The sequence below is a fragment of the Lepidochelys kempii genome, chromosome 3 (genome assembly GCF_965140265.1).
Source record: "Lepidochelys kempii isolate rLepKem1 chromosome 3, rLepKem1.hap2, whole genome shotgun sequence".
Taxonomy (NCBI): domain Eukaryota; kingdom Metazoa; phylum Chordata; order Testudines; family Cheloniidae; genus Lepidochelys; species Lepidochelys kempii.
In genome coordinates this window covers 111,153,394-111,171,444 of record NC_133258.1, presented here as the reverse complement: position 1 = coordinate 111,171,444, position 18,051 = coordinate 111,153,394, and the positions used below count along the sequence as shown (strand labels likewise).

The 18,051-nt window shown below is 46.3% G+C and overlaps 1 protein-coding gene across 3 annotated transcripts in view; it reads right to left on the bottom strand.

Moving 5' to 3' along the window:
* The window catches only part of ADGB (androglobin), a 224,409-nt gene that overhangs the window by 68,686 nt on the left and 137,672 nt on the right, over window positions 1-18,051 (bottom strand). For all 3 annotated transcript variants that reach the window (XM_073337563.1, XM_073337564.1, XM_073337565.1), the window contains 3 exons: window positions 11,267-11,360; window positions 6,950-7,084; window positions 2,760-2,913 (listed from right to left, as the gene is read on the bottom strand). In XM_073337563.1, coding sequence (XP_073193664.1) covers window positions 2,760-2,913; window positions 6,950-7,084; window positions 11,267-11,360 — 383 coding nt within the window. The remainder of the gene's footprint in view (window positions 1-2,759; window positions 2,914-6,949; window positions 7,085-11,266; window positions 11,361-18,051) is intronic.

Here is an 18,051-nt window from a genome sequence, read left to right as displayed (position 1 = left end):
GGGAAAAAAAACCTTCATGGGGTGGAGTTGAGAGCCATGCACTGATATTTGGGCAGCTGAGGCAAAGTCTTCATCATAATCCTCCTCTCTGAGACACTCAGTAATGGTGGGGCAGCAGAAGGAGCTTGAGGTACCACCACTGGTCCTGGACATATGTTTGGGGATCTGGATGCTCTCAGGATTGAGGAAATGTGAGGTTCTGCCATTGGTAGTAGGTGGGCATCCAAAGACCTGGAGGTTCTCGGTACTGAGCAGAGATCAGAACCAAGCAATAGCGAATCAGGAGTCTGACACTGCGAGGTCTCGGGGAAACCCGAAATCTTGCAGTACCAAGAGTGTTGTTGGTACTGTGTCTATGGCTTGAGGTATAGGTAGCCAAAGGAGTGGACGGTACCGCGAGTTTTGAACACTTCTGGGGGAAACCTGATGGAGGTTGAGTGGTCTTTTTCAGTACCATGGTAGAGCTCTTCTTGCCTCTGCAGTCTCCTGTTGGTACTGATGGCCTCTTGGAGCCCAATACCTTAGAGTCTTTAAATTTGTCAGAGCCTAAAAAACCAGGCGCCTCATGGGTACCATGCCAGAGACTGATGGGATATGCAGGAGCTGACTACTTCAACTTCTTTGAGGTAGATTCACTACCTGGAGAACTTGGAAGACTTATAAGAGGAATCTTGAGTCTTTGTCTCAGATGCCCTCCAGGAGTGTGGCTCAGAGATAGAAGAGGCAGCCGACTTACTCAGAGACCATGGTAAAAAGGGGTGCTCCTGGCCTGGTTCAAAGGACAGACACAGTGAACTCCCCATTGTAAGGAATACAAGTTTTATCTCCCTGTTCTTTTTTACTTTAGATTTTAATGCCAGTCAGAAGTTTCACTTTTGGGGAATGAGTGATTCCCCAAGGCAATGGATGCAGCAGGCATGTCTATCGCTTACCAGTATTGCCTCCTGGCATAACAAGCAATTATTAATTCAGGGAGACCTCGGCATACCCTTGGAAAGGGAGAAAAAAGTCACTCCCCCGGGGGGAAACTACCTAAAAGATTTATATTTATAAGTCTTTATATAAATATAAGATTTATATTTACTTAATCTAAAGTAAATATGTATAAAATTTACTTAATTTTTAAAAATATTTTTGTAAAAAAGAAATGAATATATAACTAACTACAGTATTACTCACTAACTACTATATACACTAACTACAGAAAAAAAACTTAACCCGGACAGCTAGCTAAGGCTCCATCTCAAGCCAGGGTGGTGGTGAAAGAACTGACGATTGTTAGCCCAGACAGTACTTTATAGCAATGGTATGGAGCATAAGGTGGAGTAACACGCATGGATGGGTTGAATGGACACTGACTGCTATGAGAAATCGCCAATCAAAGGCACATAGGGTCACTACTCGAAGAACTGTAAAACACTGATTCCTACAAACATCTGAGTTTATTTTTATGTGATTTTATCCAGTACTTAAAAAAGGAACACCTGCCCAGGCTCCCTCCCAAAAATCAATTTACTAATTTAAATAATATATGTACGCATTACAATATTGTACAATTCATCTTACAATGCGCATTTCTACAAATACTTGATTACAATCAAGTTGTAATTTTTTAAGGAATGAGTTATGAGGTATATTTCTCAGTACATGCACATCATTGCTATTTTGATGTTGAAGATTGAGTGAAGTCTCAATGTTTACATTTCTCAAAACCAAAACATTAATAAACAGTGACTCAGATTAAAGGTGTACTATTCCTGAAAGCTATGCCAGCAAACAAAAGTTATTAATATTTGTATTACAGCTGCACCTAGAGGCTCAGAAAAAGATCAGGCCTCACTGTGCTAGGTGCTATACAATCAAATGCAAATACATTCCTTGTCTAAGACATCTCACGCAATAGTGGAAGGAACAGACTAAAGGGTGGAATGAGGGAGTAGAAGACAAGTTACCTGAGCTAATTTTGAAAAAAAAATTGGTAGTCTAGGCTTGCCATCTTCCTACCCGTTGTCTGCACAATCGACAATTTGCACACATCATTTACATCTCAAATACTGCACACTCAAATCCATCATTTCCATCTGAAATTACCTGTTTGGGTGTTGTGTAGGTTTTGCAGATACATGTTAAGTTTCAGTTTTTGAAAATTTAACCTTAAAAGCTAATTTTAAGAGTGTTAACTTTAATACATTAATGTTTCTGAAGTAATTCAGGCACTTTTGCGGAACCATGTCTAAAACAATAACTAGCAGTCAGCATTGGGGTCACAGTAACCAAATACTGCATGTGAAAATGCACATGGCTTGATATTAGCCTCATCATTGCCAGCATCATAGTAGTTGGGTGGCATACCCCTGTCTCCCATATATGAAAGACTATTTGTGCTAGATTCATAAGTTTGTTTCTGCTCCTCCATACTACATACTAAGTCCAATAGAGAAACAAGATTAGCAATTACCACTACAGTGTCAGGGATAAATGCAGCAATACTTTAGCTAGGGAAGTTGGGAGACTGATCCTCTTTTGGAGATAACAGCAAACTTCAAGGAAAGGTAAAGGTATTTTCTGCAGTGGAAGAGGCTTGGAATCGAACTGCAGCTGTGGCAGCCTCTTTTCTGGACCAACCAGATAAATTAAAATTATGTGTGCTTTTGAGATATGCGCAAGTCCTGTGAAGTTAGAGGAGCTTGACCTATATCTTTATAACCACCATTATTATTTCTATAGTGATGTTGTACTCCACAGATGTTTGGACTTACCTTATTCTTGGTATAGACATGAGGGGCCACTTTGAGAAAGATGCGTGGCATTTCTTCCAGTGTGTCATTATCTACAACATGGAGCATACAGGTAGGGATGGTTGTGTATACCTTTGGCACTACAAGCATATCTTCTGCCACATGAAATGTTTCCCTACAGTAAAAGAGAGGTAACAGCTCTTTTGAAAAACGTTTTCAATTTCAAACTGCTTTCCACTAATACAGTGGATGCTGTAGTACAACAATAATTGTGTGTGTGTGTACCTTCCAGCTGCTCAAAATTAGAAATGCTAGATGTTGTGTAGTTTTGTCCTAACTAACCCCACCTCCAACAAAGCCATCAACAACAATAACTAGCTGCAGGCGTTGCAATCTTTAAAAATCTGAATATAAAAAATTAATTTTATAGGGTTACAAACATTATTTGTTTAAAAACCTTTTAAATTGCAATTTCACTTTGGGGGGAAAAATCTAAAAATATGTTAAAAGTTTCTTTAATTGTAACAATTCAATTTAATTCTTTAATTGAATTGTAACAATTCAAATAGTCAGTTATAGCAGATACTTGAACTTAAGTGATTGAAAGCACTGGACCCCCAAAATGTGCAAGTAACTAATATAGACACACATGCTTACATGTGCTGTAGCTTACTTATCATAATGTGATGCAAAATATGCTCATTATTATATGCTCCTTATGTAATATGGATCTTGTAATATAGGTTGATTAGTGTATACTGGCTCACATGAGACCTGCATGCAGTTTGTAAAGAGAAGATAATCCCAAGAGAATGTAGAAAGCCCATAGTGATACCAATATGCAAACACAAAAGTGACATACACAACTGTTCAAAGTACCGAGGAATTAAGCTGTTGTCCCACTGCATGAAACTGTTAGAGAAACACAGATAGTAGCATTCATTGAATAGTGGAGCCTGTTTTAGGAAAGGAGCTGTTTGGTTTTAGAAAAGGAAAGAGACTACAGATGTTCACCACTTGACAGCTGGTGGAAAAGAAGCTGGAGGGAAATGTCAAGCATGGTTAGGCTTTCATCGATTAGGAGAAAGCATTTGACAAAGTACCTAGTACCTAGATGACTGCTGGTGCCCCTGCTATGTTCCTATGGAGTACCAGAGGCACTTGTCCAGATGGTGATGGGTCTGTATGTTGGTTTGTTACGGGGCCCACTTGCTTCTCATGAGCTCCCTCTATCGAATATGTATATGCATGTGCTCTTTATTCAGCTGCTTGCGGTGCCTCCCGCTGGCTACTACCCTCTGGCTAAGTCACACACAGTTCATATGTGAACACAACAAACCCCTTCTGGGGGACAAGTCCAACAGGGCCTATCACAGTACTCTTGGTTGGTCTCTTCCTGCAGCCCTCCCTGGGCTCTCTTAAATTGTCCGTGCTCTGATATGAAGCAATGCCCAAGGGCTTCCTCCCTGGAGACTCTTCACCTATTGCCCCAACTTTCCAGCTGAGTCACTCAGGGCTTAAGGCACTTCCTCAATGGCTGGTGGGGGGACCCAGGGCTGTCCATGACTCCAGGTCCCAACCCAGGGACCCTATAAAGTAGCAGCCACCTGCTGCTTCCTTTTAACTATTTACTCTGTTGCTTTTGCTACTGTTCCCTGGGCCACTTCCCCACCGTCACCTTCACCCTTACTCCAAGGCTGAAGTCTTTCTTGAGTTCCTGCAGCCAGCCAAGAGCACCTTTCCTGCTCCCCTGGTCCCTGCCAGCAACTGATCCTGCTCTGTCCAGCGGTTCCTTTTTATATGAACTTGCTGGACTCTGATTGGCTGCTTCCTCGCAGTCACTTGAGGCAGCCTGGAGGACTCACCTCTACTGCTCTTTCCTGGGGCGGGATGAGGTAGTGCTGTGAGGCCTCCAGCAGGGAACCTCAGGGCCTGGTATACCTTGTCACATAGTTCCAAGATAAAAAGTTAGATGCCTTTTGGTGGAACAGGAGGTTTTGAGGTGAAGGCTGTACTCCACCAGGGATCTATGCTTATTCCATTACTATTCATAATTTTGATGGACTTCATAAGTAGGATTTGTGCTGGAAATGGCCCACCTTGATTATCATACACATTGTAAGGAGAGTGATCACTTTAGATAAGCTATTACCAGCAGGAGAGTGGGGTGGGGGGAGAGAAAACCTTTTGTAGTGATAAACACCCATTTTTTCATCGTCTGTGTGTATAAAAACATCTTCTGTATTTTCCACAGTATGCATCCGATGAAGTGAGCTGTAGCTCACGAAAGCTTATGCTCAAATAAATTGGTTAGTCTCTAAGGTGCCACAAGTACTCCTTTTCTTTTTGTGAATACAGACTAACACGGCTGTTACTCTGAAACCGTTCATAAGTAGGCAAAGCCAAATGGAAGGTGGTACAAAGGTTACTTATGCAGATGATAACTGTGCTAATGGCTAACAGGGAGGAAGATCTGGTTCAGGTGATTGATGTCTGCAACAGGGAACTAACAAACTATGACCTAAAAATGAGTACAGAAAAAACTGAAATCATGCAAGTGACTTGCACGAAACCAAGACAGATGAATATCAATATTGAGGGCCAGTATATAAATCAGGTTTATACACTGAAGAACTGTGGAGGCTGGTTAGAAGCAAATGGAGAAATCAACAGAGAACAGCAGACAAGGCTGCTGAGCATGGGAAAAGATAAGTGGAGAGATAAGTGGAGAGATCTATGATAACCAGATGCCCAGGCTACTTCAGGGACAATTATACCAAACCACGATAAGACCACTCTTCTGTATGTACCAGAGATATTGGCAACCAAAGAGAAGCACTTGAGAAGACCTGACACCACTGAAATGAGATGTCTTAGGGCAGTGAAGAGGTGGCATTACTGGACCAAATGCAGAATGTCATCAGGTGTGAGACCAAGGTCTGCAGTATCAGAGAGAAGATGCAAGAGAGGAGGCTGAGATGAGATGATATGGGCATGTGTAACAAGGGTGCAGAGTCAGTATCCTGTCATTCAAATCCCCCCCAATATAGGTTAATTGGGACCTACTTACAGGATCAATTAACAATTGGGATCAATTACAGGATCCCTATAGCTGAGGGGCTAATTAGAGGAGGAAGTAACCCCAACAGCTGGGAGCAGATAAATAGAGAGGAAGGAAGCCCTGGGTGGGGGAGCTAAGACCCTGAAGAGGCAGAGGTGGCTGCTACTAGTACTGCTCCCTTCCCCAGAAGCAAGTGGGGGAGCTGGCTGGGAGTTATAAAATGTAAATAGCATTAGTGGTGGTGGCCTGCTGGAATAGCTGGTGGTGAAGGAAATCTGGAGTGGCTGTTGTCTGTTCTTAAGGTAAGAAACGACTGATAGGGAACCACCCTGTGACAGCGTGTATGCAGGATGGATGAAGTAAATCCTGATAGGGAGGCATTTGCCACTAGAGTTTGTGTGCAAAGATCAAGACAAAAGCCAAGAAAACGGTGGACTGACTCTGTATGGGAGGACAGAGCGGATATGGAGTGAGCAATGGCCCAACAAGCCTGTAAAAACTGATCTGGGACCTGAGCCCAGCTAGCAGGAAAAAGGAGAAGACAAAGATGACGTAACATGGTCTCTTTTTTGTAATTTCTAATTCTAGACTTAAATTTTAAAAAGGTTGTTTTTAAAACCCAATGTCATAGTTGATTAATTTTTACTCTCTATTGTTTATACTTCCACAGAAGTTTTAAAATAACATTGCTTCTACTATCAAAATAGTCATTTTATTTTTAAAAAAATCTGAATTCATTTAATAATGTGGCCAAAATTCAAACAACTGATTAGTGATTTTGGATACCCAACTTTTGACACCTTGAAAGGTTTGATGTTTCCCAAAATTGCTGAGCACTTGCCATCTGAAAATTAGGCCCCTTTATGGTGCCTCAAGTTGGACACCCAAAAATGGAGACACCCAAGTCAGAGTATTTTTTTTACCTGTAATTCAAAACCAGTTAAATGAATTGTTTTCAAACTTTCACAGACATTCTCCATTGCCTTCAGACTAACTTTTGGCAATTTCATGCCCATCCAATTTTCCAAAACAGAGTTTTAGGTGAGGTAAAAGAGGGCTTTATATTGAAAGCTGGCTGCCACTTGGAATGTGTAGAGGCTACTGCTTCTCTATAATAAATTATTTCCACATAAGAATATTTGAAACTCACCTAAAAACCACAAACCAAAAATTTGGTGGCTGATCAAAATACGTTACAGCATAATCAGCAAAAGTTGTTTTAGCCCATTCATCCTCATAGCAGGGGTATTTTGTGATCAACTTACAGTTGCTTTTAAACATTTCTCTGAAAAAAAAGACAAAAATAAAAGAGATGAATACTTAAACGTAATAAGGAGAAGACATAGATCTTGACTTCAGCTTCTACACGTAAGGTAGAACACCAGGGTATATGTGACCCATTGGTACAGTGTGTGTTATATGTCTCTCCCTACTGGCTGGTCCATATGAAAGGATAACAACCTACTACCGCTAACAGTTAATGATGATTACTCCTTTACCTCAAGTGATAAAGTCCTGTGCTTTGAAGCTAGAAGTCCTGGGTTCAGTCTCTCCTAATGACCAATAGGGGACGGTTGTCACATCTGTGTTCATATTGTGATTATGGCATATCTCCTGAGTGGCACAAGGCCAAAGACCAATTGCATGTAGCACCCGAGATTTCATTTGCTTTTACAAAACTTCTTTACAATTTCTAATCATCCAGTGTAGTTTCCTTTCCCTCCCATCATGCTGCCATCTTGTAGTTTTTCTTCTGAGGCCCCATTTGAAGATTAAAAGCTTAATTTTACCTTTAAAACACTTCTTTGAACAAGAAGCACTTTAAAGCAAACCCAAGGATCCTACATTTCAAATGTGTCCAGAAGGACTCCTTTCTCACAGGAAGAATCCAAGATCATAGCTGCAAAATTGTAAATGAGTTAAGTAAGTTCCCACCCAAGTCGTTGTTCCTGATGAAGGTCATAATCAATCTGATCACTGAATTGGTTCAATGTATTTTTACCAATAACTTTCAGTAATAAAAACAATGTCACCTGAATACATAATGTCACCTGATACATAGCTTGAGGCACCAAGGTATAATACATATAAGTGAACAAGAAAAGCAAAGGGAAGGCAGAAAACTGAAAAGAGGAAAAAGAGAGGAATTACAGGAGCCAACCGTGGTCAAAGTGAAAACCACCTCTAAGAAAAAACAACCTCTTTGAGTCTTGCTTAGTAAAAGCAAGACAGGAGTTAAGATAGATGTCAAAGAGGAGCATGCTCTTAGCCGTAGCTGACCTAAAACACAAAAAAAAACTTGCTCTATGCCAGGGATTCTCAAACTGGGGGTTTTGACCCTTCCAGAGGTCACGAGATTATTCTGTGGGGGGTCGCACGCTGTCAGCCTCCACCCCAAACCCTGCTTCACCTCCAGCATTTACAATACCATTAAATATAAAAAAAGTGTTTTTAATTTATAAGGGGGGGGGTCTCACTTAGAGGCTTGCTGGGTGAAAGGGGTCACCAGTGAAAAAGTTTGAGAACCACTGCGCTATGCAGACCTCCCCTCTACAAGGGAACTCAAAGGAGAAGCGGATATAAATATAGGGAGAGCACTTGGGTGTCAAAGCTTCTCTCCACTGAGCTGCCTCTCTGAGGGACTCTGACCATGATCTCCCCAATAGTCCTTTCTAGATGGATGGATCACCTGTGAAGGAGGATATTGCATGCTGTCATTGCGTGTGTTAGTGCCATTAGGAGTTTAACATTATGCAAAAGGAGGTTTTTTTTAAATGGAACAAAGTGGAAGATCTGTCTCTGATGGTGCTTTGCTTACCTGGGGATGCAGGAGAGCAGGATGAGGGACAGCAAAAAGGCAGCAACCTATACTCTTTGCTGCTGCCTCTCTCAGTGATTTGTTCTGGGAAGAATGGGAGAGTAAGTTTGGCTACTGTCTCTGCTGGTGGGTCAATATGATAGAGAAGGGAGCACAAAGAGAAAGTTGGTGCTTCTGCTCTCTGCTGCTGCCGCTACCTTGAATTGTTCCTTGAATAACTGTTTTCATCTGTAAGTAAATGACTGACCTTTTTCGTTATTAAAGTAATGTTATAACAAACCCACAAACTCTTGGACTGGCTCTGAGATTTAGGGTTTTATTAGGTATCCTGGGCCCAGCTCCCTGTGAGCCTTGAAGAAAAGGACAGAGACCTTGAACTTGACATAGTATTTTATAGGAAGACAGTGTACAAATCAAGACACGTTTGAATAGGTATTGCTTAGGCGATGCACTGCTGCATGGCTTCATGCCCAGGCATATGCCTTGTGACATTACACCCCATATTCTTCATAGAAATATGCTTATGATATAAATATGGCATAACTAAGATGAATTTTATGCAAGATGGGTCATGTGAGATATCACTGGAAAGATTATGATTTACTGAATGATTATCCTACTTGTATGCATGTATCATTTCTGAATCTGAAGTTAGGGATATTGACTATGTAACAATTACAACTGTATGTACATTTGGGAACGCCCACCAGACAGTATGCAATCAGCCTGGATGGGTCATTAGAAAGGACAATAGGACTTTGAAGATACTAATCTCCCTCCTTCCTGAGAAATTTCCTGGGATGCTGCTTTGACACTGCAGGGTCAGGTGATCATGTCTGGTACTAGACCACATCTTGGACTTCTAGTGTTTTTCCTTTTAGAAGGGTGTGGGGGTCAAACTGGGAAACAAAGAATTCCCCCTGAGCCCAGGTGAGAAAGATCTAGACTGTGAAAGGAATATCTGGAGATTTAAGCTGCAAGCAGTGCAGTTTACCTTCAAGGGACTCTGCAACCTGCATAAAACAACATTTAGGAATTTACTAATATTATTATCCAGTTAATTTAGTGTAATAAGCTTAGTTTGCATGTGTTTTATTTGCTCGGTGATCTGCTTTATTCTGTTTGCTGTCCCTTATAATCACTTAATCTAACTTTTGTAGTTAGTAAACTTGTTTTTCGTTTATTCTAAAACCCAGTTTGTGCAATTCATAACTGGGGGAGTCCAGGGGTGGGGGAAGCTGTGCATAACTTCCTCCACATTGAAGGAGGGAGTGAATTTTATGAGTGTACGCTGTATAAATCTCTATACAGCGCAAGACAGTATGATTTTGGGTTTATACTCCAGAGGGTGTGTGCACTTGAATGCTGGGTAATCCCTGAGCTGAATCTTCCCGCATAGAGCTGATTGCAGATTCTGTGTGATTCTACAGCTGGGTGTGTCCCTACGTGTGTGTGTGTGTGTGCGCGCGCGCAGCAGGACAGGATGAGGAAGCCCAGACTGGTGGAATGGGTGGGCTCAGTGGGTCCCCAGTACATCAGGTAGCACCCCGGAAGGTGGATCCAACCCAACACATGGATGATAATACGCCCGTTTCATGTGAACAAAGAGTCAAAGTCATACAGTGGAGCCAAACTTTGCCATCATTAACTTTAAACAATCTTAAAATCTGATTTAATTTAATGCAGTTATACAAGGAACCCTTGTATCAATGTTTTATCACTTTTTGTTTAAGTTATTTATGTATTTTTCCTCTTGTGTCTATTTTTGGTCGTTTCCTTATTTGTGTGGGAGAATTTAGGTCAGCACTGCCACGGCCAATTAAGTTCTGAAATGCCAGGAGAAATCCTTGCAACATTTTCCCCCCCTCATTTCCTAGCAAAGACTTTGCCATGAGTCCAGGACTGGTGGACTCTGCAGGGAGATGGGTGCTTAGGTAGCCTCCTTTGTACTGTTGCAAAGAAGGCTCTAGCTTGAACTATGTTTAAGTTTTTCCAACATAGCTATGTTGGTTAGGAATGTGAAAAAAAAATCACATCCCTAACCAACATAGTTATGATGGCAAAAGTCCTAGTGTAGAAGCAATTATATCACTAAAAAAGTGGCGCATTTTTATATCACTAAAAAAGTGGTATAACTTATTTTGTCTGGGCAACTGGTGTAAGCCATACTGCAATATAAGCTGCATTTCCACTAGGAGGGTTTGCCGGCAAAAGTAGTTAGTGTAACTATTGCTAGTTTTCTAGTGAAGACAAGGTCTCCCTAAAGGAAAGGGTTACATGACTTTATACTTTTTTTAAAGCAACTTAGTGGACAATTACCAAAAGATCAATACCGTATTTACATTAGTAAAATTTACTGTAGAATACCCAAACTGTGAACACAACAAAGAAGATAGCAGGGAGGCAATACTCCAGCTCAACTAGAAGATTTGCTAGATGTTTTTGAGATGCATATGGGAAACAGAATAAAGCCTATACATTATACCTTCTTTGAAAATCTCAAATACTTCGTATGTTTAACAACGTTTTGAAAATTTCAAAACCAGTCACTCTTTCATCCTATTTATTTTGATAACACTGGCTGTATGGTTATACAAAGAGTTGTGCGGAACAGGCTGCAATATAAAATTTTCATTTATTACATAATACCTCAGTAGAGTTACACCACACTGTTCAATATTTGATTCAATCAAAGTCCATAGTTTTTGCAGAGTTTCTTTGACATGAGCATTCTCCTTAGTACCTGAAAATAACAAAATGCATTAGAAGAAAAATCACAAAATATCTAACTTTTTCATTGTTCTTTAAAAAAAAAAGTGTGAAAAAAATTGAGGCAAGTCAGTCATGTTGACTTATGAGGAGAGGCTGAGGGAACTGGGATTGTTTAGCCTGCAGAAGAGAAGAATGAGGGGGGATTTGATAGCTGGTTTCAACTACCTGAGAGGTGGTTCCAGAGAGGATGGTTCTAGACTATTCTCAGTGGTAGAAGAGGACAGGACAAGGAGTAATGGTCTCAAGTTGCAGTGGGGGAGGTTTAGGTTGGATATTAGGAAAAACTTTTTCACTAGGAGGGTGGTGAAACACTGGAATGCGTTACTTAGGGAGGTGGTAGAATCTCCTTCCTTAGAAGTTTTTAAGGTCAGGCTTGACAAAGCCCTGGCTGGGATGATTTAATTGGGGATTGGTCCTGCTTTGAGCAGGGGGTTGGACTAGATGACCTCCTGAGGTCCCTTCCAACCCTGATATTCTATGATTCTATGTTCTGAATCAAGTTATGTTCTCATTTTAAATTTTACAGAATTCTTGCACTTCTGGAAGCTAATTTCTCCTTTGAGGCAATGAATTTCCAGTATCATCATCATTCTCCTTGTCACATGCTGATCAGCCCTCCTGCTATAGTGAAGAACAATGTGATCAGTCCCTTTTACTGAAGTACACATCCCCATATAAATTATAACATGCTGCAAGGAGATGAAATAACTTCAGTGATCAGTAGAGGCAATGATCAGAACATTTAACTATCAGTTTAATTATACTGACTTTTCCTTGTAGTTAATACCATAATCTACATGCAAGGAACTAAAAAAAAAAAGGGGAAAAAATCTAAACGAAGACTGGAGAAAAGAAAAATGAATGGGAAAGTAGGAGAGAAAACAGGATAGGTATATGGGAAAGAAGAAAAAATAATTATGAAAGACTAGAGGGAGAGAAGAAAAATAAGATGTGTAAAAAACAAGGAAAACAGTGGATAGAAGTAAGAACTGAGAAAGAAGACAGGTTTCAGAGTGGTAGCCATGTTAGTCTGTATCAGCAAAAAAAGGAGTACTTGTGTTATCTTAGAGACTAACAAATTTATTTGAGCATAAGCTTCATCGGATGCATGCAGTGGAAAATACAGTAGGAAGATATATATACACACAGAAAACATGAAAAAATGGGTGTTGCCATACCAGCTGTAACAAGACCAATTAATTAAGGTGGGCTGTTATCAGCAGGAGGAAAAAAACCTTTTGTAGTGATAATCAGGATGGCCCATTTCAAACAGTTGACAAGGAGGAGTGAGTAACAGTAAGGGAAAAAAATTAACATGGGGAAATAGTTTTTACTTTGTGTAATGACCCATCCACTCCCGGTCTTTATTCAAGCCTAATTTAATGGTGTCCAGTTTGCAAATTAATTCCAATTCTGCAGTTTCTCATTGGAGTCTGGTTTTGAAGTTTTTTTGTTAGAGAATTGCAACTTTTAGGTCTGAAATTGAGTGACCAGGGAGGTTGAAGTGTTCTCCTACTGGTTTTTGAATGTTATAATTCTTGATGTCTGATTTGTGTCCATTTATTCTTTTGTGTAGAGACTGTCTGGTTTGGCCACTGTACATGGCAGAGGTACCTGCATGGCCCCACAGTATGCCAACATTTTTATGGCTGATTTAGAACAACGCTTCCTCAGCTCTCGTCCTCTAATGCCCCTATTCTACTTACACTACATTGATGACATCTTCATCATCTGGACCCATGGAAAAGAAGCCCTTGAGGAATTCCACCATGATTTCAACAATTTCCATCCCACCATCAACCTCAGCCTGGACCAGTCCACACAAGAGATCCACTTCCTGGACACTACTGTGCTAATAAGGGATGGCCACATAAACACCACACTATACTGGAAACCTACTAACCACTATACTTACCTACATGCCTCTAGCTTTCATCCAGACCACATCACATGATCCATTGTCTACAGCCAAGCACTACGATATAACCACATTTGCTCCAATCCCTCAGATAGAGACAAACATCTACAAGATCTCTATCAAGTGTTCTTAAAATTACAATACCCACCTGCTGAAGTGAAGAAACAGATTGACAGAGGAAGAAGAATACCCAGAAGTCACCTACTCCAGGACAGGCCCAACAAAGAAAGTAACAGAACGCCACTAGCCATCCCCTTCAGCCCCCAACTTAAACTTCTCCAGCACCTCATCAAGGATCTATCTTGAAGGACAATCCCTCATTCTCACAGATCTTGGGAGACAGGCCACTCCTCGCTTACAGACAGCCCCCAAACCTGAAGCAAATACTCACCAGCAGCCACACAACAAAAACACTAACCTAGGAACCTATCCTTGCAAAAAAGCCCATTGCCAACTGTGTCCACATATCTATTCAAGGGATACCATCATAGGACTTAATCACATCAGCCACACTATCAGAGGCTCATTCACCTGCACATGTACCAATGTGATATGCCATCATATATGTTTAGCTGCCTGTCCTGACAGGGGCCTATTTTCCCCTCCCAGGAGGTGTTTCTGTAGTGGTAGGTAGGGGGGAACCCAGGCCCGCCCTCTACTCTAGGTTCCAGCCCAGGGACCCTAATGGTAGCAGCTGTTGGCAGCCAACCTTTTACTGCCATAGTTCCTACATTTCCCTGGGCCACTTCCCCACAGCTCTCCTGCTTCTTCCTTCTTCACCCTTACCTTAGGGCTCCCTTACCAATGACATGAGGGTGTTTTCATTAACCAGCCCTTCAGCTGCACTTCCTCTCCTCCAACTCCTCTCTGCCTGACTGGAGTGAGCCCTTTTATATTATCAGAGGGGCCTTAATTAGAGTCAGGTGGTCACATTAGCTTAATGACCTCAGCTGACTCTTTACAGGTTAATTGGAGTCAGGTGTTCTCATTAGCCTGGAGCAGCCCCTGCTCTGACCAGTCAGGGAACAGAACCCTGTTCATCCAGTGGCCAGTAGATCTGTTTTCGGCTCCTTTGCTGAACCCGACTGGCTTGGAGGAAGGAGGGAGACGGCTGCTCCTGCTGGGCCTTGGGCCCTTGCTGCTGCTGCCACTGCTCCAGCTGCTCCCCTAGCTGGGCCGAACACCATCCACCCACCCCCCTTCTCCGCTACCTGGTTGCTGGCTAGCTGCTGGACTCCCCCACCCACCCACCTTTGGGTGCTGCTGCTGCTCCAACTGCAGCACCTGGGGGGGGAGACTGCTGGCCTGCTCCCCAGAGGGGGGGAGTGAGGGACCCCTACCCCAGCCGTTGCCACTACCACTGCTGTGGACACCACCACCACCATCAACACCACCTGTGAGGGGTTCTCTCTGCCTGCCTGGCCACCGGGCTGCTGCCTGGAGTTGCTGCTGCTGCCTGAGAGCTGCCGGACCCCGAAGGAGGAGGGGACGAGGCCATCTGCTGCTGGGGGAGCGCACAAGGACTCTGTAGACCACTGTGGAGGGGGCTTGAAGGCTGAGTAACTTTTGGACTGTGCTCTTGTGGTGGGGGTTTTGACTGTGTTTGCGGGGACACAGGGGGTGTGGCGTGGAGCCTGCCCCCGAGTCCATCAGTGTGTCCCTTCCCCCAACCCCCATCACCACCACCACTGTCGGCGCTGCCCCCTCCACCACCCCCAGTGGACACTCACCATCTGCCTCAAGCTCCTGCTTCTGGGATTCCACTGCTTGCTTGGCCTGCTGCCCCCTTTCACCACCTTTGGGGCCTGCAGTAGCAGCCAGCCCGCACTGACTTTTTTTTGCAAGCGCACGTGGGCGCACGTGCCCCCCGCCCCATCCTGAACTGACCCCCTTCAGCAGCCCCCAGCTTTGTCCCTGGCTCCCTGCCCCATTTTCCCCTTGCAGCCTTTCTGCCCTCCCCTTGCAGCACTTTACTGGCTTCACTTTGTTTGCCTGCCCCGCCCTTCTCCCTCTGCAGCCTTTGCTTGTTTACCCCACCCTTGCCTCTGAAGTCAGCCCCTAGGTTCCCTGTCCTGCCTCCAGCCTGGTTCTCCCCCCTCCCCATGTGATACCCCTGCCCTGCTTGGCCCCTTATTCAGTGCACCCATGCCCCCTCCCAGGCGGTTGTGCCCTTCCCCTGTTTGAGTTTGCCCCGATCTCACTGCACTCCCCAAAGATAGTTATGACCCCCCCCTCCCCTAGTGCAGCTAGAGGAGCCGGTTTTCTACTCTGAGTCGGTGACTGTCCCCCACAAGCCCTCGAAAGCCCCCCTGTCCAGCCCATCCCCTTTGGCGCCCTCCTCCCCTGCCTGCAGTCTAGTGGGGAGAAGTGGTTGACCAGCCTCCCCTTTTCCCTCCTCTTTCCGATGTCCTTCCTTCCTTCCCTCCCTCCCTCCCTCCCTGCTCATTATTGTGGGGGATACGACGGGTGGGGCCCCTCCAGCAGCCCTAGATACCCCTCCCCCGCCTGCCCCTCCGTCACCCCCCCAAGCCTCTACCTCAGCCGCCGTTGCCAAACCACCTGTCACCGCCCCCGCCAGGGTGCCAGCAGTGGCGGGCAGCGGGGTTACCTCCGTTGCTGCCACATCCCTCCCCCCCTTAGATTCTGGGGGAGCCCCCCCAGCCGGCGGGAAGGGCCAGGGTATGAAGAAGGGGAAGGACCCTGCCAAAAAGTCCAGGCCCTCCATGGCAGGGACTGCCCGCACTGCCGCGGCCCTGCCACCAGCCGCGGCCTCCCACCCCGCTGCTCCTTCCACCAGCTCTGCGGGTGTCCCTCCCCCGGCCTCCAGGGCGTATGCCCAGGTGGCGGCAGCCCCCCCGCCTACCGTTACGTCATCTCTCCTGCCCGCCGCCTCTGCTACCAGCTATAGCGGCCGGGGCCCCTTTCCCACCATGACCAGGAAGCACGGCGTCCGTTGCCTCCTGGTGCCCGCCTCGCCCCACGTGGAGATGTACGTGCGGGCGTTGGCGAGGGCGGTGGGGCCCACGGCCATTGTGGTGGCCTCCAAAATGTACGGGAAGGTGGTCTTCTTCCTGGCATCGGAGGCTGCCGCCCAGGAGGCGGCGGAGAAGGGCCTGGCGGTGGGAGGCGTGTTCATCCCCCTCGAGCTGCTGGATGACCTGGGCGTCCGCCTGGTCCTGACTTCCGTCCCTCCCTTCCTTCCCAATGCCACCCTGTTACCTGCCCTCTCTATCCTGGGGAAGCCCATCTCTGTTTTGAGCCCTCTCTCCTTGGGCTGCAAGGACCCCACCCTCCGTCACGTCCTCTCGTTCCGCCGGCAAGTGCAGCTGCAACTGCCGCCGGCGGCACGTGACGGAGAGGCGCTTGAGGGGTCCTTTTTGATCCCTTACCAGGGGGCCCATTACCGGGTGCATTATTCCACGGGGGAGGCCCGGTGCTACCTCTGCTGGGTGATCGGGCACGTCCGGAGGAACTGCCCCTTGGCCCGGCAAGAAGAGGCATCCGGGACCCCCGAGCCCCGGCAGGGCGCTGGCCCCGTCATCGCCAGCGCCCCTGGCTGCCCGGCGCCCAAAGCCGCCCCTCCTCCCACTCAGTCCATCACTGCTCCCGCTCGGGCCCCAGGGGCACTCCCCCCAGCACGCCCAGGCGAGCGGGAGAGCCCCGCCTTTCCTGTCTACAATTCGGCGGGGCCCCTAGAGGAGGGTGCAGCAGGGATATTGCCAAGCGTGGGAGAGGGCCTGCCCCAGGGGGACTCCTCCCTCCCTTATTCTGCCCTACTGCTGCCTCCCACGGTCCCTGAGCCATCGGTCTTGCCCCCTGACCCGATCCCTGTTAGCTGGTCCCCCAATGATGCCATGGAGGGCTGGGCCCTAGTCCAGGGGAAGCGGGGCAAACGGAAGGCTTGAGCTCCGCTCCTTTCCACCGATGCGGAAGCCCTCTGGAAGACCAGAAGGGGGGGCGTCGATGCCAAGCCCTCTGCCTTGCCCGTGGGCGCATACCATCCCCTGGTGCCGGCTGGAGAAAACGTGGCAGCACGGGAGGGCAGTACCGTCCCTCCCTTGGAGTCCCTTCCCTCCAAGGACCCCAATATAGCCCCACCTGCCCCGTTACCATCCGGAGCCCCCGTGAGCCTCGGGGCGAGTGTCGCTTCAGGCACTAGCGGGGAGACCTCCGGGGTGGCGGAAGGAGAGCTCACCTCCATTTATGAGGCGATCGAGGCCCTGGGTCTGACCCCAGTTATCCAGGGGGAGGACGACCCTCTGCTAGCGGGACTTGATCTGAGCGACCTCACCCCGGCCCCGCCTGTCCCATGTCCCCTTCCCCTAACTGCTACCTTTGCTCCTGCCTCCGAGGGTTCCCAGGGCTCCTCCATCTGCCTCGCCGTGGGTGGCACCCCGCTGTTAGCCGCCAAGTCCACCGAGGTGACAGCTGGTGCGCTGCGACTGGGACCCGAGCCCCACAGGTTGCCCCTCGAAGGCGTGGGGCGACTGACCTCCTTCCCAGGTGGGGACCCCACCGACGGTGCTGTGACTACTATGCCAGCCGTGGTGCCAGAGCCCAGCGTCATAGAGGGCCCCCTGCCCCACCCATACCTCCCAGAGCCTGATCGAGAGGGGCCATTTTCCAACGGCTTGGCTCCTGGGGCCCAGGATCCCACCTTTGCCCCTCTCCCTGGCTCTGCACCCAACCCCTGCCTTGCCCTTACTCTGGATCCCTGCCCTGCCCCTGATGTCAACCCCGCCCC